The following is a 21,135-nucleotide window of genomic DNA, read 5'->3' as shown; positions in this document are numbered from 1 at the left end:
AGAAGGTGGCTAACTGATGATGGAAGTAGGGCAACATTTTAAAATATCAAAGTCTGAGTTAACTACTGTATGTAAATTCCTTTCTGAGGTTTTTCTTACTCCTTTCCATGCAGTGTCCAAAAATGGTGGATTACCAGGCTTTTATACTGAACATTAATATGTAAACAATTCAGGCTTCCAAGTGTGGATTCGTTATCTTTTGTTCCACTAAAACTCCATTCTGACTCGGAACCAGGTTCGCCAAAGACAGTCTTTTCAGGTCAAAGACACTTTCCTGTAGAGGGAGTTTACTTAGGAGATATAACAGCTTTTAGAGACAGAATTTTTAAATTACAGTTATGTTTGGCTATCAGCTGGAGATCCAAAATCCATTTGTTTTTTGAGGGAAAAAAATCCTGCAATCTGTATGACTAATTTAATTAGCCTACTATAATTCTAGTTAAAGCAACACATTTAAAATCTAAAAGACATGCATTTCATATTAGACATTCATTTCATTAAGTGGATTATGAATGGTACATTCCAGGCAGTGAATGGGTTTGGTATAAAATATCAACAAACCTAAACAATGAGTATATTGCCTGGGGTCCCTTTTGAGTCATTACAGTCATTATCTTCTATAATGCTGCTCACGTCAGGTATTATTCTCCAAGAGATCCTGAATCTCAGTTCAGAGATCTCCCATATGATCCTATGCAAAACAACACTTAGAGAACAATTTTTGTTTGGATTAAACTAGAGCACACCACACAATTAATTTACCATCTTTACAACACTACCTCAACCCAGCAGAAATATGAATCTTGAGACTTTTGACAATAAAAAGCAGTTTCAACTTGATACATAAAAACAATGACACAAAATAAGAGGGCAAGTTTTCAAAACAAAAGTTAACCTTCTTCAGTTGCTTGATCTGATGAACAGACAAATCAGAATACATTGATCATGAACACTGTGATTGCACAATCAGTGCAAATTTCCAGTATCTAGTGTGTAAATGTTAATCTGTTCTTAGAGTATAAATTACTGAACGACTTCTCAATTTCTTCAGGTAGTGCTCCAATTATGATTACTATCAAAGGAATACTATCAAAGAGATTAGCAACATTAACATATTCAAAATAATAGCTAACTATAAGTAAGCCATGTAACTTGTCACTAGAATTCAAAGTTACCCATTTTCAGGAGAGAGATTAATGTGCAAATATTTTATGTGCATGTAGTTAGGAATGAAGATAAAATGTCATGTACAAAACAATTTCACCCAATGCTCATTTTATAAGCTATGACTATACCTGTTCTCAATCTTGAGGGTAGATCTGACAGAACTAAAAAAACTTGTTATTAATGAGCACTCCAATACATCCAGAACATCCGAACTTCAATAAACTGGAAAAAATTCTGGGTCTCTAGGATTATAAGTTTCTACAGGCATGGCATATAAATGTCGTGATCTGAAAGCTAGACAATTAACTCAGTTTCCTGCAATATATATTGTAATTACTTTACCCCAGAGTGGCTTTGCTGATTTAAAGCAATAGGAAGTGCATTAAGATGGCACACATTATCAGTGTGCCTAAATACTACATAAAGTTTATGAACAGTGTAATACACCTCCAAAATGAATTTATTTCTCAATTTTATAAAAGTTTACACACAAGCATCTTTGTTGCACGACTGAAATTCAATTAAGAGTCACCTCTCTTTTTTGGTACTCATACAATAAAATGAATAGATGTGAGCAGAGGTTTTTGTGTGTATATTTTATTTCAAATAAATAAATCTCAAATTTCACATCTCAAATTAATTAGATACTGTACTTAGGACACTTTTAATTCCAGGACTTAATTCTTCTGTGCATGTTCTTACAGGAGTTTAATCTCAGCCTTTTTCAAAAAAAACAGGGAAAATGAAAGTAATTGGAAGACAAATCTGCCACACGAAAGAAGAAAAACTAACCTCAATAATGTAACTGAAAAAAACCCCCTTGTATTATTAGTTTAGAAAAGAGAAAAAAAGTGGTTTTAGAGTATTGTCTGCAACCTTTCTCTTCTACTATGCCTTTTCAAAAGTATTAATGTCTTTCAGACTATGACATTGCTTAGGTGTCTACAAAACCACATAGTCACAACACCACTTAGATGAATTGAAAAGGCACGCAAAGGATCCAATTAAATTTACCAAATATTTTGAATTCAATAATTACCACCTCAGAAATAAAGGGACATCAGTATCACCAAAAAGAATATAAAGAGGAGTCTGCAGCATCCCAGCATAGCAGATACAACTCCTGTGAAACAGCGTTCTGAGGGTCTGAGAGCCTGGGCTGGTATAGACACTAAGGACACCATATCCAAACTCCAAGTACCTCCTTATGCCACTTGTTCAAATAGAGACACACATTCCTTCAGAAAGCAATACTCTGCAGCAGCAGCAGCAGCAGCAGCAGCAGCACCTCATAGATGCTGTTGGCATAGAATATACTATGTTCTGATGCTATTTCATTCATATGCTTTTTTTTTTCTTCAGTGCCCTTTTCTTTGTGGTTGACAGCTATGGGCATTTAAAAAAAAAACAGGTTGCTTACTGCATTATCCTTCACCTCATCCAAGATTCAAAATTCCACCTGATGGATTGGAACTGCAGGAAGGGAGGTACCTTGTGTAAATATTATTTAATTGAAAAAACTGTAATCTCTTCATAAATAAATGTTGGACAGCACCACAAGATGAAAATTGAAAGCATTTACTCTTCTATTTAGCAGCATAACTGCTTTTGTTGCTCTACTTAAATGTTAACACCAAAGTAGAATTTTTTCCCAGCACCTTTATGGATCAAGATTCTGAGAAAGAATCTGAAGAAGCTAAGAAGTTCTGAAAGTGCTTATTAGCAGGAGCCAAGAAACTTCAGAACTTCATAGTATCAATTAACACATATCTTTTAGTCTTGCTTCATTAAATTAAATTTATCACGTAATTAGAAATACTGTTTAGAATGTAATTAAATTGTGACAAAAGCAGAACATATATTATTTGCACACAATTGCACTATCAGATTTTATATCACACTCAATTCAGACTCCAAAAGTATACCGAAATGTAGCTACCCTAAATAATGTCAAATCCATTAACTGACATTTTGCTTTAATGTAGATCTGAGCATAAGCATTCTTTAAGATTTGGTAAGAATTTTCTCTCCAAAACACTAAGAACTACTTAATTTATCAGGGGTAGATATTTTTTTCCACAGTCATATCTGCCTAAACATTAGTTTTAGATTAAACACCAAATACAACTCTATATGTACAGACATTTGATGCATTAGAACAGCAAGACCATTGCTTGCATGAATGACATACCACTTCATCTTCAAATCCCCCAGCTAGTACGAGTGAATAAGCTCCGTCATTACTGCGTCCATGGATTCCACCAACGTGGGGCCTGTGAACACCTGCTTCACTCACCTGGAAACAGAAAAAAAGCCAGTTTATAGCAATTTTTTTAAAAGACCCAGCCACCTACAACCACTTTCAACAATCAATTTTCTGCTCAAAATATTGTACAGACGTTTTTGTGTCAACAGTTAATGCAAGACTGCTATTAAATGTGAGAATTCCACTGTTTCTTCAGGAAGAAAAGCTAAAAGTAAGAGCACCCAGAAAACCAGCAGACAATGTAGGACAATAGTGACATTGGAAGAGGTAATGGACTCTTTCTTCTTTGGGGAAAATCTCCAAGATTTTTTCCATAAGCACTACATAAGACTGTACTCAGTGGTACACTCCACTTGCACAGTCATTTAGAACAGTTCAAAGGAGAAGGAGATTTACCAGTTTGGAAGCATTTTACAATTTTTAACCTAGGAAGATCCCAGTGCAAAGATCATTTTGTCAGGGACTTGTAAGGTAACACAATGAAAATGTAACCAGTGGAGAGGAATATTATCAGTCTGCCCAAGAAAACGGAAGAAGCCATTGCAACACCAATGGATCATAGACTAGTTCTCCAACCAGGATAACTCTATGGTAATAAAGGTTCAAGTTATCTGAAGCTTGACCACCTGAAAGCTGCAGCTGTAGCCTAATCTGGCAACATCCTTAGAGTCTGCTGGAGCATCTCTCCCACAAAAATTTATTTAATAATGGTTTCAAACTACTGATTAATAGAAAAGCCCCACAAACAACCTTTACAAATAAAATGAGATTATATATTAAATTATGCATTTTCTTAGTATGTTCTGATAAAAATAGTGTTGGTAGAATGAAGGCTTCCAGCATAAAACCAATCACACTACTTTCTACCTTCATATCTTCTTCCAGACCTTGATTTTTCATCTTTTTCTTGTTCTGCTTCTTGCACTCCTGATCTCCTTTTCCCAACCTACAGTTCTAAGCAACTTTCATGGGAGTCTATATTTTTCTGTTATAGTCTTGAAATTTCGTAACACAATACATCAAAGATCCAGTTAGTCAAAAGTGCACTTTTAAACATCAGATAAGAGCTGTTCACAGTATGAAGACCATGCAAAGACACAATAATACTTCCTTGCACAATACTTCCTGGTTACTTTTCATAATAATGTACTTTATTTTCCTGACTCTTCATTTCATGATAATTTCGTATTTGATTTATTTTTCTGATCAGTATTAAAATGACATATTTTTCAAATTTAGCTATTAGAATATCTCTTTGCTAAATAACAAGAAGTATAAGTAGCTGAAAGCCAATTACAAATTACACACTTAGAACTCTTCTCTGGCCCATGTTTGCTATCCACAACTTAGCACTCTCACTTAACTTTATCAGCTCTTTGCCAATTTTTCCAGACCATTTATGAGTATGCTGGATAAAAAGTCCCCATTACTGTGTTCCTCTTTCCTGTTGTATCAAGCATTCTTTAATTCATTCCTCCCTCCCTTCTTTTCATTTTCAGGTTTCATCAATTAAATTTAGGTTTCTGGTAGGTGATTAACCCCAAGGATGAACACTGATAAATAATTCATGCCAAAAATGCTCTTCAGATGCTCTCTCCAGAGGTAATGTTTAGTCAATTTCCTTCTAGGGAAAAAGAGAGTTTGTGTAATAAAAAAACTATGCAAATCAGAAATAAAGAAGTCTTTAAATTTTCATACAGTCACTAAATTCTCACAGATTTGCTGAGACAATCTCATTTTGTCATTAAAAAAAATAGTTCATATAAGAAACAAAAGTGTAATTTAACTTTTTACGTAGAAAGAATTTCAATTTTTTTTTAATGACAAGGTGTTTAATTTGTACTCAAAATAAATTAATTATGCATAAATGGTAATTGTCTTTTGATGTTTAGTATATATATATATATATATGCACACATATATACACATATATATACTATATATAAATGAAATATTTTTGATGGATTTTCTGATGAAAGCAGCACTCTAATTCTGTTGGTTTTTCCTACCAGTACTAGAAATACTTGAAAAGCATTAGCTTTTGTCTTACCAACAGAATTCATAACAAAAAGGTAAACTAGTAATTCCAATTACTATTGAAGCAGTGAAAATAAAAATTGATTTTGCTACTTTGAGTTTACCCAAGTGATTTTAGAAAGCTCTCTTACTTATTAGACTTTACATAATCTGGCACCCAACAAAAAGAAAGCAAGTGATGAAAAGTTCATTACACAAATCAGAAGAGGTACTTGATTTTTGGCTTGCCCCTCCTCAAGCAGCTTAAAACCCCTTGGTTTTATTCTTCCAAATATGACAGAAAACATTCAATTCCAATCATTTACACATGCAAGAGACAAAGAACTAACTGATTTAGAAAACAAAGAAGTATGTAGTTTCATGACTAGAAACAACAATGAAAAAATGAAAGATAACCCAAAAATCATTTCAGTTGGATCAGGCTGGAGCAAAAGGGAGGAAGTTTGTAGCTTGCTGGACACTACAAAACCAGAAAAAAAAAATCAGTACTGGCACAAAATGCAGCTGTACCATCCTCCACCATCCTCCCTGCTTTGTTTTTTCCTGCCTCGTTGAGTATCAGCACTGTGCTAACATAACCAAAATGTGAAATTGACTGGGATAATTAGCCCCCAGTCTACTCCAGATAGGATTATTTTTCTGCCAGTTTTTTATAAACCTAGTTCACCACAGAGCCTAAGGAATATTTGAAACAGAAAATGAGACAGTTGAAAAAAACACCAAAAGCTGAATATATAGTGAATTTCAGTAGCACTACAGACTTGCACAGGCTTAAGCTGTTCATCAGCCTAAAAGAAGATTTGGACATCCATTACGTATGACCAAAACCAATTTGACCTACAGTCAATTCACAGTGATAACACATAATGTTCTCAAAATCTGCAGTCTACACCCCATTCATGGGATAATCAGTTAATGTGAAGAAAACTCTTCAGAAATTACTTAACTCTATTCATTAAATATCTGACTTAAGATTTTAACATGTGAAATATGTTTATCATAATTCCGACAGACTTTTTACTAAGTTGTATGTAAAAAGTTGTATTAAAAAGTTGTATGATAAAATCAGTATAGTTCAACCTTCAATATTCACTTCCGGTATTGGAATCATAATGTATTTACGTTATTAGTCTTGGTGAAAATGGCAATTGTCAATTGGAATTTATTTTAGTGCCCAACCCATTCATTATTATTCCTACTTCCTTCAACTACAGCTAATACTGAAACAACATACCTGAACTCTGAATTTCCAGGTTGTCCCAACAGGAACACCAGGTATAGGTCCATAATGATTTGAAGGAACAATAGTGCATTCTTTAGTGCGACCAACACAGGCCATGCCCTAAAAATACATCAGACAAAAGTAATCAGACAAATGAATTGCAATATTGAAGAATATTTTTAAATTCAATGCAGAGATCATGAAATCTGTCTATTATAACAAACACGTATTTCAAAATATGTTAACAATTGTTAAAAGGAATGTTAAATAAGTAATATGTGGTTATGGGTTTGGGAGGGGAGTTAGGGGTTTTCTTTTTTTTTTTTTTTTTTTTTTTTGTTGTTGTTGTTGTTTTTACCTCTAGTCACCTTAATAATCCTTCCACTGCTTCAACTGCCAGTAGACAGCAGGCAGGATTTAACATTGTCTTGTTGTTTGTGCAACCCAGTACTGAATTTTGTGTAGTGCATATGTAAGCAAAATTATAGATGTAGCACATACATGAACAATCAGAGTAACAGCTATTTCTAAAACACACTCTACCTTTCCCCAGTCTCTCTGGCTTTCAGTACTGGCAGATGGCATCTTTGCTTTCTTTTTACTCTGTTTGAGCTTTTCTCCAGCCTTTACAACTTCATTAGAATCATTTTTGCAGGAAGGACAATACCTAAAAAAAGGTTTTAGTAAATTCTCAATTAACTTCAGAATAATGGCAATACATTTCTGGTAGCCAAAATAGTGTCTCTTTGGTTATTTTGACTGAATGTTTCAAGCTAGCAAGCATATACCAGGTTTAAGCAGCTGAAGCCTACAGCTTAAAAAATTAACTCAACATGAACAAATACTGTCAACTTTTTAAAAAAAGGGCTTTTCAGTATCTTTAAAGGTAGAGTGCTAGTTGCAAAACATAGAACTATTTTTTCTCACATGATATATGAGAGGTGCCCATGGCTCCTGTAAATGTCTCTTCATTTAGTCCTCCTTCATTTACATCATGTAAAGGAGAAGATAGCTGAGGTTAAAATATGCTGCTAACCAGTACTCATGGTCTGTTTCTGTCTCCTGCCCAATCTACTCTTATTTTTGCTGGTTGTGCAAGAAATTTCACTGCAGATTGCTGAATGTCAAACATATATATAATGTATATAGAAACACACAGACACACACTCACTTCTCTACAACACTGAAGCCATTTGGAATATAATGTTGGGGCTCACTCACACTAACACAAATCCATTCTGGTAGGAAAGCAGAGATATTAGTATACACTAACCACAGCAGAGAGAGAAAAGCAGAACAGTGGTCATTCTGCTGTTTCCAGCAACATTCTTATCCCAGTCCAGGAGTAACAATACAGACATGTCCTTGTTTCTGGCTCCCATAGGCTGGATTTGGTCCATACACAATTAGAAGAGGAAGCCTGATCTACATTAACATTGATAAATTCATTCAGGAAACAAAAACTACTACTACTACTACTACTGCTGGTTTGGATTTATTAAGTTTTTTATGTGGATATGAATAGAAGAATTAATGATTAAGGTCCACAGGAATAGATTTCACTATCTCAATAAAGGTGTTTGACCATGAAAGCAATGAAGTCATGTAGATTAAAAAATAATAATATAAGATGCTGAAGTTATGATACCATTACTTTGACAGGTATTACAACTGCTTAAAGAAAAAGCATGTAAGACCAATTAAAAGAACAAATATGACATAATGCAAATTCACAAAGTGAATTAACCAGGTGAAGTCACATGGTGAATTCCATGTTTCTTGATAGTATAACAATATTACCTTAATATCTTTTAAACTGAATCTCATAGGGACTATTAAATACTGTTTCACATATAGACTTCACCTCCACAACATAAACTTATGCTTTCCCAAATTGAAGACTTAACCCCTGAATAGAGTTTGCCAGATTTTACGCTCTAAAAACACAAAATGGAAGTATTCCCAATTCTAAAGCAAACTGCTCCTAATTTAAGAATCAGACAATCATGATTCTTTGCTAGTATGCAGGAAGAAGGGAGGGCATAAACTTTTTTGGTAGGAGATGCTGCTCTGCCCAGTGCAAATGTACTTCTACATAATGACAAACATTAAGACAGTACAGGGCTGGTGACACTAAGCATCTCTAAACTAGCTCACATAAGCCAGGTCCACAATTGTACCTCTACCACCCTGTGCCTTCATTCACAGATGCAGCTATCTACTTAGATATATAAATCTTAAGGCTCCTATTCTTAGTTGCACAGTAAACAAAAACAAGCTAAAAAGCTTGACAGCCATTTTCCAATGAATTTTAATTATACGAATTGAACTACTGGAAATTCATAATTTGGAGAATGGACCATGACTAGCTCTGGAGAGGAGAAGGTGTTTGTGATCAAAAGGCTCACCATGATCCAGCCATGGGCACTCACAGCCCAGAAAGCCAACCCTCATCCTGGGCTGCATCCAAATCAGGGTGGGCAGCAGGTCAAGGGAGATGATTCCACCCCTCTACTCTGTCTTGTGAGATCCCACCTGCAGTGCTGCATCCGGCTCTGGGGCACCCAACACAAGAAAGATATGGACCTGTTGCCAAGAGCCCAGAGAAGGGCCACCAAATTGATCAGAGTGCTGGAGCACCTCTGCTATGAAGACAGGCTGAGAGAGCTGGAGCAGTTCAGACTGGAGGAAAGGTTCAGTCACCTTTTACCTAGTTTAGATTTTAGTAAGAAATTCTTTCCTGTGAGGATAGTTGCCCCAGAAAACAGGCAGACCATCAGGCATTATAAATAAACATTATGGAAGCCAATAAGGTGTAAGAGATTGAGTTACTAATTTACAGAGAATGTTAAAACTTCCAAAAGATTTACATAGATTTTTACAAAAAATATAATCACAAGGTTCAAAGAGATTCCATGTAATGGAATAGACATCTTAGACATTTAATGAAGTCTATGGAAAACTTTATTAGAATAAAGTTCTATTTATTACTCATTTATAAAGGATTAACATCTCAAATAAATCATAGGCAGGTGATAAATATGAACAGTGTAAATTGTAGACAGCTAATAAAGACATAAGACTAATTACGTAAGAAATGAAGAGTAGCAATGTGGTGGTCCTTCCATAGCATGAAAAATGAATGTAGTAGAGCACAGGGGCAGCAGCAGGGACAGAGGATGAAGGGACAGAGAAGCGTGAGCATAAAAGAATTGCTCAAGCAGTGAAGCTTTTAAAAAATGAGAAGGCAGAGGAACAACAACTGTCAATAAATACAATCAGATCAGGTAATATCCCAGAAGATCATAATGACCATAATGAATAAAATGAACATACCAGTCTTGAAATCTTGTAATGGCCTTAAAGCTTACTACTAATCCATTGTGAATGATTTAAAAGAATTATCTTAAAGAAAACATAAGTCTTATATTAAGTAGATGGATGGAAACACCTCAGGATTAAAAAACATCTTCAGTATTTTCTTTCATGAGGTGCAAGTATCAAAAAGGTACCATGTATGGAATGTCAATATAGGTAAGTAAATCATCCTTGTATATTTACCAGTCTTCATCTTCTGGTATCTTGCTTAAAGGAGGGTTCAGGCAGTATATATGATAAGCCATATTACATTCATCACACAGGAGTTGCATGTGAGCATCCTGTTTGCCACCACACAAGAAACACGAACAAAACCGGCACTCCTTATCTGGATCAGCCCTACAGTGCTTGCATTCAGGGCCACTTTTTCCTGTCAAAAACAAAGAAATGTCAAATGCCATGTATCTCTGCAAAGTGAATTACTCGATCTAAAGGAATAATTATTTCTGAACACGAACACTGGTCTCTTGAAAATGCTTTTCTTTCTTACAATGAGATATTTATATAGGCTTAATAAGATTTCTTCTGCTGTATAAACAAGACATAAAAAACATGACTAATCTCCTGCTCCCAAGATGTACCTGCACATTCTCCCTAAAGATGAAGCTTAACTGTCTTTTGAAGCTGTACAGCTTATCAGTTCCTTGTAAATTAGCTTGGATAACATAAGCAATAAAAATAAATATTTCTTTCAGGAGTTTATTCTTGAATAGAAATATGAGGTGGATCATTGATGTATCCAGAGGAGTTCTGGATGCTTTAATGTTTTTCCTAAGTATACTGAGAAGGAAATTAATGACTAAAGAATTTGCAGAAATCCAAGTCCCTTTCTACTGAAGAAGAACATGCCCTCCCAAGTGAATAGACTTTACAGAGAAATTGATCCATGCAGTTGTAGGTTATCAGTGTAAATCTCTGTGGAGAGAAACTCCAGACTGAAAGTTTATTAAGAAAGGGGGACTGGAATGCAAAGCATTGTGCTGTATCTGCAGTCTTTCTGGAGGACCTTGAACAGTACTTTTTTCTTCAAGGGCGGAACCAAGTAGACTTAAGAGTGGGAAGAGGATGGAGTTTTGATTAAAAAAGAAGAGTCGGGCTGCTGATGAATTAAAAACTGACAGGGGAACACCTGTGAAATGCCTCAAAAGAACTAGAGGTTTTTAATATAAAATGCTTACACAGTTGATAGACCAGCTGAAATGCCTGTACATTAGCATATGTAGCATGGGTGCATCAGAAGAATTGGAAGTGACTGTGCAAATGGAAAGCTATGATCTAATCACAAATGCTGAAATTTGGTGAGACAAATCACATGACTGGAGCATTCCAATTAACAACTACAAACTGTTCAGAAGGGACAGGCAAGGAAAGGGAGGCAGACAATTTTCCCTCTTCTTGGACTTGATTGCACAAACTCATCTTTGAAAAACAGTGATGAACAGGTCAAGAGCTTGTGGTTGAAAATCAGAAGCCAAGCCAATAAATAAAATCTCATGGTTTGTGTTTATTACCCATCACTCAATTGAGGGAAACCCTGTTGACAAAACTTTCCTACTTCACCTGCATGAAGCATCATTCTGGCAGGTTCTGATCCAGCTGCAGGGACTTGTCAGGACAGTCCCTGACATCTGCTGGAAAAGCAGCTTGGCAAGATGGAAGCAGTTCAGGAGACTCCTGGACAGCATCAAGGATAATTTCTTACCCCAGGTGACAGGGAAGTGCTACTGCACCTGCTACTTTCTGACACAGATTAACTAACTGGAGAGGTCAGGATCAGTGGCAGCCCGGGCTCAAGTGGTCATGCCCTGGTGGAATTCATGATCTTGGGGATTTTGGGCCAAAAAAAGGTTAAAGTCACTGCTCTGAATTTTAGAAGCCTGAACTTTTAGTTATTTTAGGAATTAGTGGATGGGACGCTCTGGAAAACTGCACTTAGGGAAAAGGGAGCAGAACAGAACTGTAAGGACATTTTTCTTAGAGCCCGAGATCTCTCCATTTCCACCACTGAGCATTCAGGCAGGGAAGGCAGGAGACCAGCATAGCTCAGTAAAGACTTCCTGGACAAAGTGAAATACAAGAAGGAAAAGCACTGGACATGGAATCAAGGACAGGCATCCTGGGAAGAAAAGAGAAGTGCTGTCTGGTTGTGGAGGGACAATTAAGAAATTAGGAAAGCTACGGTATAGCTGGAACTGAATTTGGCAAGGGATACAAAGAATAGTAAAAATGGCTTCTATAGGCACATTGGTGAGAAATGGAAGATTAAAGAAAATATACACACACAACCCCCTCCTCTGCTCTGTACCCCAAAGTGGGACAGAACTAATCACAATTGACATGGAGAAGGTTGAGGTATGCAGCAATTTTGCTTGCCTCAGTTTTCATTAGTAATCACTCTTCCCACATCTGTCAAGTTCCCACAAGACAGGAGCTGGGGAATTGAAGTCACTCCTGGTGTAAGAGCAGATCAGGTTCAAGATCATCTGAGAACCTGAACATAGACAAGACCATGGGACCCAAGGAGATGCATCCCAGGGTCCTGAGAGAATTGTTTAATGTAGTTGTTAAGCCACTCTTCATCATTTATAAAAAAATCACAGCAGTCACATCATATCTGAAAATTCACGGCAGTCAGGGTAAGATCTTAGTGACTGGAGAAAAAGCTATTTCAACCTTTTTAAAAAACAGTAAAAAGCAGGAAAGCTTTTTAAAAAAGCTTTTTTAAAGAACCTTTTTTTTAAAAGCTTCACCCAGGAATTACTAACTAGTCAGCCTCATCTCAGTGCCCAGTAAGATCACAGAGCAGAGACTTCTGGAAGACATGTCAAGATGCGGAAGACAGAGGACTGGTTAAAGACTGCCAAAATGGCTTCACCAAAGGCAAATAGTACCTGATTGGCACAGTGGCCCTCCACCATGGAAAGAATGCCTCAATTGTCAAAGGAGAACTATAGATGTCATTTACCTGTCTGTAAGGCCTTTGATTTGGACCCTCACAATATTCTTAATAAAAAATCATAGATTTATAGAATATCATGAGGGGGCAGGGATCCACAAGAATCACTCACATCCAATTCTTGGCTCTGCAGAGGACATCCCAAAAATCCCTCTGTAAATGAGAACACTGTCCGGAAGCTCCTTGAATCCCTGCCAGGCTTAGTGATGTGACCATTTCCCTGAGAAGCCTGTTCAAGTGTCCATGTACCCTCTGGGTGAAGAACCTTTTCCTGACATCCAAACCTAATCCTCCCCTGACACAGCTTTTAGGCTATTCCCTCAGCTCCTGTCACTGGTCACACAGAGAAGACATTGGTGTCTGCCCCTCATCTTCCCCTCATGAGGAAGTTGTAAACTGTGATGACTGTCCTCAGTCTCTTCTCCAGGCTAAACAACCAGGCAACCTCAGCTGTTGTCCTTACAAGGCTTCAATTCAAGGCCCTTCCCTTCTTTGTGGCCCTCCTTTGTGACACTCTCTAGCTTTATAGCTGTCTTACATTCTTCCTGCTAAACTGAAGAGAGATGGGTTTGATTAATATTAAATGGATAAGGACTTAATTAGACAGCCACATTCAAAGAGTGAATGGTCCATATCCAATGGTTCAACATAAAACTGAAAACCATTAAGGAGTGCTGTTCTTCAAAGGTCATATTGGCAACACTATTGTTTTCTATCCACATTAATGACATACCCACTGGAATTGAGTACACCCTCAACAACGTTGTAGATGACACCAAACTGAGCGGTTCAGTTCATCACAGAATCAAAGAATCATTAAAGTTTGAAAATACCTTTAAGATCAAGTCTAACTACCAACATAGCATCACCATCATGTTTAGCAGTAAACCATGTCCTCAAGTGCCATATCCAATCACCTTTAGAACACTACCAGGGATGGTGATGTCACCATGATGATGATTAGAGAACTTGGTCTAATGTTTAACAACCCCTTCCATCAAAAAAATTTTCCTAATATCTAACCAATACTCTCAGGCACATGGTATGACTCGCTTCAGAACCTCAATGTCCTTCTTGGAGTGAGGGGTGAAGTGAACAAAGGATTCAAGTGTGGCTTCCCCAGTGCCCAGTACAGGGGGACAATCCCTGCCCTGCTCCTGCTGGCCACACTATTGCTGGCACAGGCCAGGATGCCATTGGCCTTCTTGGCCACCTGGGCACTGCTGGCTCATGTTCAGCTGCTGTCACCAGCACCCCCAGGGCCTTTTCCTGTGGCAGCTTTGCAGCCACTCTGCCCCAGCCTGTGGCACTGCCTGGGCTTGCTGTGACCCAAGGGCAGGACCCAGCACTGGGCCTTGTTGAACCTCACACCACTGGCCTGGGCCCATGGTCCAGCCTGTCCAGATCCCTCTGCAGAGCCTTCCTGCCCTCCAGCAGATCAGCACTCCCACCCAGCTTGGTGCCATCTGCAAACTGAGGGTGCACTCAATCTCCTCATCTAGATCATCCATAAAGAACATAAAACAGAACTGGCCCCAGTACTGAGCCCTGGGGAGCACCACTGGTCACTGGCCACCAGCTGGATGTATCTCCATGCCCCACTAATCTCTGGGCCCAGCCATACAGCCAGGTTTTACCCTGTGAACAGGGTGCCTGTCTGAGCCATGAGGAGAGTTTTTCCAGTAGAATGCTGGGGGAAACAGTATCAAAAGCTTTACTAAAGTCCAGGTAGACTGGACTACAGCCACAGCCTTTTGCTCAACCACTGGGTGGGTCACTGTCTAGGAGGAGATCAGGTTGGTCAAGCTGAACTTGCCTTTCACAAACCCCTGCTGGCTGGGCCTGACCCCCTGGCTGTCCTGCACAGTGTGAGGAGACTCTGGATGATCTGCTCCATGACGTTCCCCAGCATTGAGGTCAGGCTGACAGGCTGTAGGGCCCTGAATACTCCTTCCAACCACTGTTAGGACAGGTCCAGAGGAGGGCCATGAAAATGATCAGAGGGCTGGAGCATGTCTCCTGTGAAGAAAGGCTCAGAGAGATGGATTTGTTCAGCCTGAGCAAGAGAAGGCATTAGGGATACCTTTGTGTGGCCTTTCAATACTTAAACGAAGTTTATCAGAAAGATAGGGAAAGATTATTTACAAAGATCAGTAATGAAAGGGAGCAACAATAATGAAAACTAGGAGCAATTTTAAATTGAAAGAAATGTGATTTAGACTGGATACAAGGAAGACATTTCTTTTATTGTAAGGGTGATGAGACACTGGCACAGGTTACCCTGAGAAGGTATGGATGCCCCACCCCTGGAGCCTTTCAAAGTCAGGTTGAATGGGGCTGAATGAGCAATCTGATTTAATGAAAAATACCCCTGCCCATGGGGTAAAATATCTTTAAAGGTCCCTTCCAAGTAAAAACATTCCATGATAAGAAGTGCTAAAACAATGCTGTTTGAATAATTGTTTTTAAGATAAAAAACTTAATAATTGAAAAATATAAAAGAATCACTGAGGAGGGAAGATTACCAGCTGCAGATAGAAGGTTTAGTGAGATTTACTGACTCAAAAACCTGAGAAATAAACATATAAAGCCACCAGCAGTGACTATTTTCAAAGTCTTAAAGGCAAAAGTACACTTAAATATACACGTCTAAGAAAACCTCCAAAATCTATTAGAATATTGCTTCTAGTAAAGTATAGCCTAGAAGACATCATGCTTCCCAAATGGAGGTAATCTATTAATTTCAGACTTCTCTCCAAAGGTTCATTAGAAGAGAAAGACAAATTTTATGTGTGCTGATGAACAAATCTGATGGTTTTCCAGCATAGCTAGAATAAACTCACAGTCTGTGCAAGGTGGAAACACCAATTCAAGTCAGGCTAAGAAATCCCAGATGACTGTTAACTCCTTTGAAAAATTTTAAAAGTGATGACTGAGCATTCCCTATGGAAACACTATAGTCTATTTCATCTAGCTAATAATGGACAACATGAAATGGCATATTTTTCTGCAGCTCTGAGCACCACACATTGTTTAGGCCTATGTAATGAACTGGTTTCAGTTACAAAATCAGTTTCTTAGGTAAAAGGTTAGTAATTTTTTTTTTAATAGTAAAAGAGCAAAAAATACCTACATATTTTAGTTCAGTTAAACAATAGGTGAAGTTCTCTACTTTCTTCAATATACAGACAAACTACAAACTGTCATTTTCATGATATGACTAATTTTTCACATTTCTGTTTTAACCATGCTATAAGTCATATGCACTAACTATAGCTGCACTATTGGTCACATGAAGACAGGTCTGTTCACCTCAACCAAGAATGCAGAGTTTAGTTGCATAAATAATTTCATATTAACTTTTTTTGTAGAAGGAGTTAGCACAACTTTGGATTCTGATGGAAGTAATATATCTTGATATCTAGGTGTTATTTGCATGTTGCATTTAAATATTTGTAATATATTTGTAAATATGTTGCTTCTTAGATTTTTTATTTCTAATATAATTTTCTAAAAGGCTTAGCCTTCCTCCTTTCCTCAGTCATAGAATTTTACTTCCTTTAATTAATTAGAATATGACTACTTTATTTTTAATTGTAATTGCTAAATGTATATTAACATCACTTTACACATACAAAATCTAATTATTATGTGACCATGCTCAAGAAATAAGAGCTTCTACACTGTTTATCTGATAAAGATTATTTCCATAGTAGGCATTCTATCTTTTGATATGGGCATGGAGAGTAGCTTAACATGGACAAAAATATAATCAGTGCATTTGCTGATTGTGCTTACAACAATCTCATAGAATATTTAAGGCCAAATAATTATTTTAATTTAATCTGAAATTAAAATAAAATAAAATAATAATATTACATTTAAATAATAATAATAAAAGTAATAAAATTCTGCATCTCTCCATAGTACATAAGCTAAGGGAGCTGTGTGTTTATAGATAGGTGTATATATATTTAACATTTTTTAATACACAGCACAAATGGGGTTGTAAGTACAGTCCAGAAGGAAAGGCTACACTGGTGGTGATAGCATACAGCTCAACTGATGTGCACTGTGCATACCTGAACAGAGGCAAAACAGCTGATCTGGCTAGAAAACCAGAATCACATGAACAGGGTTGTATGGTGAGTGTTGTCTTCAGGAAAAAGAGCAGTTCAAGAAATAAGGCTGAATTCCCACATCAATTTATTTTTCATGATTACACTTTAAAATATTATATTTATAAATGATATTTATTTATGAAGATTATAAACAATATGCTGAAATTAATAAGATTAGGACCAGGAACAAAATGAAATAAAACATACACAGAGGTGCAAATCTCTACACAGATGTCAATATTTGGGTAGTTTATGCAAAGAGGTTACAAATAAAGAAACAACTATCAACATTGGAGGGAAGGAGCTGCAATAGATAATGAAGGTATTGTCTCTGAAACAATTAGAGTGGCAATCAGTGAATGAAGTATAGACTGGTGAGGCCACCCCTCAAATCCTGTGTTCAGCTTTGGTTCCCTCATTCCAAGAAGGACACTGAGGTGCTGAAGTGTGCCCAGAGTAGGCCAGTGAAGCTCATGAAGGCCCTGGAGCACACATCCTGTGAGGAGCAGCTCAGGGAGCTGGGGTTGTTTACCCTGGAGAAAAGAAGGCTCAGGTGGCCTGAGACCTTACTGCTCTCTGCAACTACCTGAGTTTGTAGCCCGGTGAGGGTCAGTCAAAAGGAAATGGCCTGAAGCTGGGCTAGGGAAGATTTAGATTGGTTATTAGGAAAACTGCTTCACAGAAAGAATGGTCAAGCACTGGAAGATGTTGCCCAGAGAAGTGATGGAATTACCACCCCTGGAAGTGTTCAAAAAAACACGCAGATGAGGCACTTAGGGACATGGTTTAGTGGTGGACTTAATGGCCTTAAGGGTCTTTTGCCATCTAAGTGATTCTATGATAAGTAAATACTCATTGGAGATCAAATAGCACCACTGTAGAGAATTTTGTATAGTCAGCAATACAGTAATCACTCATTTCCTTGACGCATAATTTTAAAAGTTAATTCATTACACAGTAGCTGCAGGGAAGAACTAAATGAACTGCAATAATTTTTATGCCATTTAAAATGTTGCATACTTGCAAAATAAACAGTATGTAAACACAAACCAGTATTTGTTGATTTTCAATTTTCTCACACTGCAATCTTTTTAAATCAAAAACATGCATTAAGATATTTCAAAAATCTTTTAATGTGACCAAGAAAAAATAAAACAGAGTGGATAATTTTCTTTTTTTAGTAATCTAAGGGAAGTAATTCTCAAATAATGAAAATTAATAATGAGTTGAGAAATTGACATTTTTACTTTTAGGAATACCACAGAGAATGGTATTTGCTCCTCTGAAAAACAGTGGTTTTTTTTTTTTAGACAACAAATAAACATTAATCAGACTCATTGTTGTGCACTGAGAGCCATCTACAAAGGTTCTGAAAAATTGCATTGAGTCAGGAATGTAATATGTAATTATATATAATACCTACTTGTAGACCTCCAGTTCAATATTCAGTGTTGCTGTCACAAACACTTACCACTCATAACTTTAATATATTTTCAAACTTAGGATAAAATGTCACACTACTTTTTAGATAAACTGCCACTAGCTCCTTATTGTGGTTGTAAGGAGGTCTGGCATAGTAACTTTTCTAGAAGGTCATGCAGGGTCAACTAATCCAAACATGAATTATCCCCTTTTTTTAATGCTACAAGCAGCTTTAGTGCAAAGTTCCTTACGTGTTTTTTTTTTTGTCTTGACAGAATGACAGAGTTAAAGTGTATCACTACCAACTAATTCTATTTTTGGCATTTCATAATTTATTAAAAGCTTAAATTACATGTCAATTGCAACAGCAGTTTTGGTGGCCTGAACATCTCTCTAGGAACTTAAATGAGACTGCAAATCCATTCGTCACTGTTCATTTAGAGCATTACCAACTGCTTCCTTTTTTCACCATTTATGACTGATAGCATTAAGCTGTTACTAGTTTCTGAATATATAAAGTAATACAGCCATCTTAACAATAACTATACTTTTCAGAACAGAAATCTAAAAACTTTTCAATGCAATTACTTTCTTGAACACAAACCAATTATTACTACTACCTCTGCATGCTGATATTTTCTGAAGAAACATCACTCAATTTGTACTTATATTCAAGTAATTTAAAAAGTGCATACTTTTGAAATCTCCATCCCCAAATGTCAATGGATAGGCTCCTGGCTTTTCAATCTTGTACATTTCCTCTATAAAAAGGATTTTGCAATCATTTATTGTGTCTTCTGGACCTCTGAAAAACAAAAAGAATAAAAAATACATTCAACTTAGTTCCTCAGACCGAGATTCTGTACTTTTTGAATCCTAAACAATAAGATAAAGAAGCCTTTTTTTATCCCTGATAGGATACTTTATTTCAATTCACCTACAAAAATCAGTCTATCACGGTAACTTCTAAGAAAAAAATAAAACACATATTTAGGGCTTGCTTAAAGAAAAGACTACTCCATTATCCTCAGATTGTCTGGCACTTCAGTATGTCTTTATAGACAGTAATCCTACATGGCTTAATTTCCTTCTAGAACCTCAAAATGTTTTTATTGGCTGAACACAGCAGACCAGCAAAACCATATCTTCTGGAATACAGCATCTCAAACATTATTATAAAAGTATAGTACTACAAACAAACCAGAAATGTGACCTGAAAGACAGGAAAATAGTTGGAACCTATAGAGCAAGAAAAGCAGCAGAAAATTTCAAATCCCCTTCTATGACTTTTAACTGTTTCTCAACTCTGGAAAGCCACATACAATACTGTATTGAATTATAAATAGTACTGCTATGTCAGGTTTCAGCACAAATTCTTAGTGATTAGTAATAACAAATAATCCAAGACTCCACAACAATAATGCCACAAGACTTCTAGAAAATATTAAATGTAAGGGTTTTCATCTACTCTTATTAAAATATATTTGTATCTACACAGATTGTAATTCAAATGGAAACATATCTAGGAAGAAATGGCCATAATAACACAAACAGTTGTAAAGCACTCCCTTTTCCTTCCTCCTTAGGATAATACAGTGCTCTCTTCAACTGCCTGTTCTCTAACACATTCAATTTACTACCTGATCTAGAAGTAAGCAGGAATTTTCAGTATAATAAAATACTGATGCGTATCTGTGAGAATCTATCACACAGGTGACTTGAAAACAGGTTTGAAGAAAGCCAGCCAGGTAGGAGATCCCTATAAAAAGATCTAGTCTGCAAAATGTAATTAGACGACAGACACCCAGGGAAACAAGATATAAGATTCATATTCAGTAATGATAACTGCAACAACAGAAAATCTCCAGAAACATCAGGCTTCAGTCTGGAATCTGTGGTTCTCTGCCCTACCTCTTGGCCTGTTCTCACCACTTCCTTTGTGCTGACTACCAGTTCTTGAACTCTGACAGATGATGACCTAACTAAGACAGAAATAAACTAAGCCAGGGAAAAGCCATGGGTGACAAATCATTTTTTCAAGCCCGTAACACTGCAGTATTCAGGTCTCCATGGAACTGGGGTTGAGAGGACTCCATCAGTGTCTTGATTGACTCTAATTTCCTTTTAAGTGTACTAACAGCTATTTACTTAGGCACCTGTATTTATTTTGACCTTTTTCTTTCCCAGCAGTTTTTGGAGAAAAAACATTCCCCATTGTTAATCACATGCATAAACAGTAAATGCTAGCAATTTTCAAATATTTAGGCTATTTGAACAGAATATGCAAATGCTTCATCAATGCAAATATATCCATCAGAAAAATAACTGTTTGATTTCCTGATCAGGAAAAGAATGTATTTAGAGTTAACTACATTTGCACCCTAAGGGGATCATACTTTAAAGCAGTTTTGGCCATTGTGAGTAACACCTCAGGTTAGCATGCAAAGACGCTTTGAATTATCCACAAAACTGAGCAATTCACAATCACAATGACACAATACATTCAAATATAGAAATTACAAGATGTAAATATAATCTTTGGCAGGAAAACTGAATCAACAAACTC

At 36.7% G+C, this 21,135-nt stretch overlaps 1 protein-coding gene across 2 annotated transcripts in view; it reads right to left on the bottom strand.

Annotated features, from left to right (window-relative positions):
• UHRF2 (ubiquitin like with PHD and ring finger domains 2) overlaps positions 1–21,135 on the bottom strand; it is an 81,688-nt gene that overhangs the window by 13,951 nt on the left and 46,602 nt on the right. For both annotated transcript variants that reach the window (XM_036402578.2, XM_036402579.2), the window contains exons 5-9: positions 19,265–19,374; positions 10,254–10,440; positions 7,236–7,359; positions 6,705–6,812; positions 3,359–3,463 (exon numbers count right to left, since the gene is read on the bottom strand). In XM_036402578.2, the coding sequence (XP_036258471.1) occupies positions 3,359–3,463; positions 6,705–6,812; positions 7,236–7,359; positions 10,254–10,440; positions 19,265–19,374 (634 nt within the window). The remainder of the gene's footprint in view (positions 1–3,358; positions 3,464–6,704; positions 6,813–7,235; positions 7,360–10,253; positions 10,441–19,264; positions 19,375–21,135) is intronic.

The sequence above is a fragment of the Molothrus ater genome, chromosome Z (genome assembly GCF_012460135.2).
Source record: "Molothrus ater isolate BHLD 08-10-18 breed brown headed cowbird chromosome Z, BPBGC_Mater_1.1, whole genome shotgun sequence".
Classification (NCBI taxonomy): domain Eukaryota; kingdom Metazoa; phylum Chordata; class Aves; order Passeriformes; family Icteridae; genus Molothrus; species Molothrus ater.
The sequence above is the reverse complement of the archived record's forward strand: the minus strand, read 5'-3'. Positions and strand labels throughout refer to the sequence as shown.